The sequence below is a fragment of the Glycine max genome, chromosome 20 (genome assembly GCF_000004515.6).
Source record: "Glycine max cultivar Williams 82 chromosome 20, Glycine_max_v4.0, whole genome shotgun sequence".
In the NCBI taxonomy this organism is placed as follows: domain Eukaryota; kingdom Viridiplantae; phylum Streptophyta; class Magnoliopsida; order Fabales; family Fabaceae; genus Glycine; species Glycine max.
In genome coordinates, this window is record NC_038256.2 from 46,432,399 (window position 1) to 46,438,581 (window position 6,183).

Consider the following 6,183-nt stretch of genomic DNA (forward strand, 5'->3'; position numbering starts at 1 on the left):
TATTTTTCTCTAATTTTTTATTGTCTATAATAAAACATACTATTTTTTGTTTTGGATATAAGTGATTGTTATTAGAATAATATGCATGAGTGGTCCTAAAAATTAAATGTCTAAAAAATTGTGTATTTTGGATAAAGATGATGAACTAAAGTTCAAATATTCAATCTTAGCCAAAAACAAAAGTTTAATTGAGAATCCTAAACAAAAAATACGCAAAGATACAACATTTCTCCTGTGAAACGTGTCTAACAAACTTAAGACTTCACACCTTAAATTTTTGTACCATCTCATGCACACAACTTATTGAAAATCTTCCTATGTTTTAGCCAACTCAGTAGGTAGAAAAAAGAAAAATTGAGGATGAGGATGTTGTTTAAGAATGCGGAAGAAAAATAGTAATGTGTCATCTCGGGAGAATCATCGGCCATCTCAGTGGGACTCGGCACCATTTGCTGATTGCTAACTTTGCCCCATCACTATAACTCATGCATGTTTCATACAATTAATCATTTTTCACCCTCTCTTCTCAAGTTTCCCTTTCCACTCTCTTTACCTCATCATTACCACTATCTTTGGGTGGGGGGTGAGGATGTTATTATAATACTCTCACCCTTCCAATCTTTTTAACTTGCTTTCTTTTCAAAATCTACAATCACAAAATTAACACATACATTCGTCAAACAAGAGTTTATACATACATGTGATAATGGTTTTCTTTCTCTATGTGCCTATTCTTCTTTCACTTTCTTTCTCGTTCCTTCTCCATGTGTTTAAGAAGCATATTCACATTTCCTTATTGGATCTTGTCACCACCTTCAACTCTACCAACATAATGATTGACAACTACAAGCTTTATCCCAATCAGATTGGTTTTATTGAAGATGTTAGTGAAGGGATTGAAGGGTTTATGACTTGCACCAAAAATCTTGGTTTCCAAAGCATTGATATTAGTGATAAAATCGATGATAATGACAATAATAATGATGATGAGGATGAAGATAATTGTTGGAGGAAAACAAGGGTGACAGAAGGTAAAGGAAACTTTCCTCCACCACTTTCGTCGTTGAATGGGAATGGACAACCTAGTTTCATTCTTGTACCGGTAAGGAAAAATGGAAGGTTACAACTCAGCAAAGTAAGAATTAAGAAACCAAAAATTCTCTATGCTACCCGACAAGATGGACGATTGAAATTGTTCCTCGTTCCAGATCAATGTGTAAAGGATAATGCACAAGAAGATGAGAAAGAACAAGAACAAGAACTAGTAGATGACATGGAGGAACATACAGAGGAGGAAGAAGGCATGATGATAGTAGAATCAATGGAGGAAGAGGAAGAAGAAGATGATGATGAAGTGGTTGAAGAGATTACCTATTATGAGCAAAAGGATTTTAGGATTGGAGAGTGGAAGTTTCCTAACGAAAGATCTAGGAAGTGTCATGAAGTTTTGAATCATATTCAAAGCCATCATCATCATCATGGTCATGGGAGTCATCACCACCTACATATGTATGGATTTAGCATTGCATGAGATCAAGTTGGAGGTTCCTATGGTTGCCCCACTTTTGTTTCATGGAGTATGTAAATTTGTGATTGTAGATTTAATTGTGTCTCCTCAATGTTTGCACTAAATTTGTCACACGAAACACACACAAGAATCCATTTTGCATCCAAAGTGTAAATACATAAACACTATGGCATTGTTTCCTTGTTGGATAAGTGCTTTATTTATGGTACGAAAAATAATAGTGTAATCAATGACAGATTCACATATAAATGAGGGGGTGCACTTGCATCTCTCACTTTTATAAAATTACATATAAATAACTTGAATGTGTATATTTTATCCCCCCTTCTAATTTTATATATTTGATCAACTTTCATTAATTTTTTACTTCTTTCATGATAATAATTATTAATTTTATTTTTTAAATAGATTTTCTCCCTGATTTAGGATTCTAGATCCAAAAGACTGTAATATACCAATCTCTCTATGAATTTAAAGCAAAAAATAACTTAAAAAATTACATAATCAAATTGAAATTAGCTATTTAATTTCGTGTGTAGTTCTTGTCGATCCATAATTCCATACAATATTTCTAGAATTTTCTTCGAAAAAGACAATAGCAAATTGTGGAGTTGAGTCCTTTGTAATTGTGCTATGAATATCTAAATGGTGAGAACTACAAAGAGAAAATGGAAATTGTTGAGGTATCCTTTGTAATTGTGCTCTAAATCTAAGTAGGTACCAGTATGTTTATTAGTTCTTAGTTTTGAAATTTTTGAAAATTAAAATTAATTTAGTTTTCAATTTTTATTAAATTTAAATGAAAAATCATTTCTTATTTCTTAATTTAAGTTTGTTTGGAAATGGAGCCATCAAGTTATCATGGGGGTAGGGGACAACAATTATATGATGAACCTGTGGTGATGATATATAATTAGAAATAGTGACACTATTGGTGAAAATAAGACAACAACAACAACGTAACAATGATAATAACATAATGATACAGGTGATTATTATTGTGATGATGATTATTGTTATAGTGGCAACAACAAGTAATCTATTCCTTCCCTAACAATCATCATTTTAGTTTTTTGTTTTTATTTCAAAATAATAGTCCTTTTAGTCTTTTTATGGTTAAAAATTCAAAAGTCAAAATACCCATATATGATAGCCTTGGGCACATTAAGCATGGCCTAGGCAATGGTCTTTCATGTTGTTAAATTGATCTTGTCAACTAGCCTTAAGCCTTATCTCTTAATTTCTCCAAAAATGAAACTTAGAAGCTTCATTCTCCATCATCTTGCACGAGTTCTTCAAAGGAAGGAGAGGAATCCATTTTCTTCTTCTTCTTTCAAGTTTCATACAAGTGTTCTTGAGGATTCTTCCTTCAAAGCTTTGGTAAGAGGTTCTTAATCTTCTTCCCCTTCTTGTTTCCTCATCATTTTGTGCAAAGCTCTCACTCTTGATTCCAATTTTTTTTTTCATCCTTTGAAGCTTGAAACATCCAAATCTGAGATCCTTGTTCCTTTGAGAATTTTCATGCGAGCTTCATCAAGGTAAGGGGGTCTTTCCACTTTTTGAGCCTTGATCTTGTTACTCTGGAAGTTAGACTTCATTGCATGTTGTATTGATGTTCAAAATTTTATAACTACTGCTTTGGCTAGAACTATGTGATATGTTGTTTTTCTTGAGATTCTAAGGTTAAAAAGAGTTCTTTAAGTGTCAAAACTTAGAGTTAGTTTTAAATTTAACTTAAATAGGAGTTTTTTTTAACAAAAGTTATGAACAAAATAAACTTAAAGATATTTTTATAGGATTAAATATGTCACGAAATTGAATCGACTATTATGATTGTATGAACTAGTTTTCTTAAAAATTTGATTTAAAAAATGAATTTTTTTAGTACTATTTAAAACAACATAACGTTTTTTATTAGTAATTTTTTTGTTTTTTCATTTTTTCATTTTTCTTCCTTATAATTTTTTTAGTTCTTCTAAAATATATTTATTTATTTAATCTTAAAATACTTTAGATAACTTTATAAATAATAAAAAATACTATTTGAAGTACTTTAAGATAAAAAAACATATTTTATAAGAATTAAATTGAAAAAAAAAATTTTACAAAAATAAAAATAAAAAAAAGTTAAATTACGAGAACGTATTTAAGCCTTTTTATCTAAAACCGTGCCGCATCGCAAGTACCTTGAACTTGAACCTTATTACGCCCATAGTATAAAACCTAATTCAGTTCAACAAGTGGCAGAATCTATCTAGATAGTCTCCTTGAACTTTGAAAAGAGTATAATATTCAAAACAAAAAAAATAATCAAAATTTTCAACTGGCGTTTGCTTCAAATGCTTGCACTCTTCCAGAAAAAAGTTAATGGAGTTCGCGTCTATTAAGACATTCATACGCAAACAAAATTGGAATTAGTTTGTACACGTTTACACTTTACAGCTCCTCTGGGTTGACCAGAGGAAAATGTCGTAAAATCAATTTAATTTAATAATTTATAATTATTAATAAAGATAATTATTTTTATTTAATGTATACATTTCTTTAGATAATTTTGTTTTTTTATTTAATTCTTAAAATTATTTTAGAATCAAACATTTATTAGAAAAAATAACTTCTCTCATATGAAAATTAGTTATATATTTTAATTTAAAATTAAAAATGTAAAAGAAATTAGTAGTTTAGACGCATAGCGCCTGTTTTCAACTATAATAATATTCTGAAAAATCAGTTACAAAAAGGGAGGATTTGGTGTTCATATGGATTAGTAGTTTAGACGCATAGCGCCTGTAGTATTATTATAATTTGTGAGGGGTAAGAAAATCAGAGAAGTTAAAATATGGTTTCTGTCCTTCCGAAGAGGATAATACTGATGCGGCATGGGGAGTCACAGGGGAACCTAAATACAGCGGCTTACACTACCACACCCGATCACAGCATTCAGTTAACGGCGCAGGGCATGACCCAGGCCCGCCACGCCGGCGAGCAGCTCCGCCGCGTGATGGGCGGCGATGGGTGTTCTCCTGACTGGCGGGTACAATTCTATGTGTCTCCCTACGGACGCACCCGATCAACGCTCCGCGAGCTCGGACGGCATTTTTCGAGAAAGAGGATAATCGGCGTGAGGGAAGAGTCGCGGGTTCGAGAACAGGACTTCGGAAACTTTCAGGTGGAAGAGAGGATGAAGGTGATAAAGGAAACACGTGAACGTTTTGGAAGGTTCTTCTATCGCTTTCCCGAGGGAGAGTCCGCCGCTGACGTTTTCGATCGCGTTTCAAGTAACCTCCTCCTCCTTCTTCTTTCCCATTATCCTTTATTTTTGGTGATGTTTGTCATTGTTCGAGTGGTTTGCAGGTTTCTTTGAATCTCTGTGGAGGGACATAGACATGAACAGGCTTCGTCATGATCCTTCCAATGATCTGAATTTCGTAATTGTTTCTCACGGTCTGACATCGCGTATTTTCCTTATGAAGTGGTTCAAGTGGACGGTTGAGCAGTTTGAGCACCTAAACAATTTTGGCAACTGCGAGTTCCGCGTTATGCAGCTTGGAAGTGGTGGAGAATACAGCTTAGCTGTTCATCACACAGAGGAAGAAATGCTAGAATGGGGACTCTCTCCTGAGATGATAGCTGACCAGAAATGGCGCGCCACCGCGATCAGGGGTGACTGGAATGATCAGTGCCCCTGGTACCTTGATGCTTTTTTTGATCATCTTCCTGATGATGATGCTGTGGAAAATGAAGCTGAAACTAATTCTTTAAGTGTATGTGCATAGCTTGCTTGCTTCCCATATGGTTTATGGGTTCATTTTTAACACTCCATTCTAGGTTGATTTTTATTTTTATTTTTTTAATAATGATAGCAGAAGAAATTTCAATAGAATGAAAATGGGGAAATCAAGGGGAAGGAAACTAGGAAACTATGGCTTTGTATAATTGTATTCAAGCTTTTCATGTTTCTTGTGGGTTATTCGTTATAATTGCAAAGCCTGCATTATCATTGTTTGCAAAAGATTGTGATGGCTCGCTCATTCTGTTATGTATCTCTTGGTGACAAAAAATAGCCTGATACTTCTATTACATTAAATACGGTTTAGCTTTACCATTGTGTATGCCTACAGGAACAATTTTAAATTCCCAGTTAAGATGGAGTTTTCAAACAAGCATCTAGAAAATTTTAAAGATAACGTGATTGATTGATTTACCTTGTGAGAACTTTATTGGTCCCCAAAAATCTGGATCCGTTTCATTGATTATTTTTAGTCTAGAAACAAACACAGATTTGCACATGACAAAATTGGAGTCCAATGCAAAATTTTATTATCTAACCGTATCACTGTCTTGTGAGAAACTCATGTGAAAGAGGACTTGTGCATTTAATAAAATGGATGTTTGATTACTTTAGAATTTAAGTTTCTTTGGATCAAGTCTCGACAGCAGAAGAGGCCAGAGAAATATTTAAACGTACAAAGTAAAAGAAAGAGAGCTAATTGTGGAATAACCAAAGATCAAAGAGATTGTTAAAGGCCACCCGTAACATTTACACGGGGCTTCTGTATTGTTTCGTAACATGAATTATTAACACTAACATTATTACACCCGAAACGTGAAATTAAGAAAAGGGATTGGACTTGTCGTTCAGATCAGAACCCACT

At 33.4% G+C, this 6,183-nt stretch overlaps 2 protein-coding genes across 2 annotated transcripts; both read left to right on the top strand.

Annotated features, from left to right (window-relative positions):
• The first annotated feature begins 509 nt into the window (after window positions 1–509).
• LOC100777087 (FAF domain-containing protein) lies at window positions 510–1,707 on the top strand. The gene is given in 1 exon segment (NM_001253971.1): window positions 510–1,707. A coding segment is annotated over 1 exon segment (825 nt). The 5' UTR covers window positions 510–706; the 3' UTR covers window positions 1,532–1,707.
• A 2,242-nt stretch (window positions 1,708–3,949) lies between these two features.
• LOC100777603 (phosphoglycerate mutase-like protein AT74) lies at window positions 3,950–5,629 on the top strand. Its single transcript, XM_003556449.5, has 2 exons — window positions 3,950–4,806; window positions 4,883–5,629. The coding sequence occupies exons 1-2, from the start codon at window positions 4,368–4,370 to the stop codon at window positions 5,302–5,304; spliced, it is 861 nt and encodes a 286-aa protein (XP_003556497.1). The 5' UTR covers window positions 3,950–4,367; the 3' UTR covers window positions 5,305–5,629.
• The last annotated feature ends 554 nt before the right edge of the window (window positions 5,630–6,183 follow it).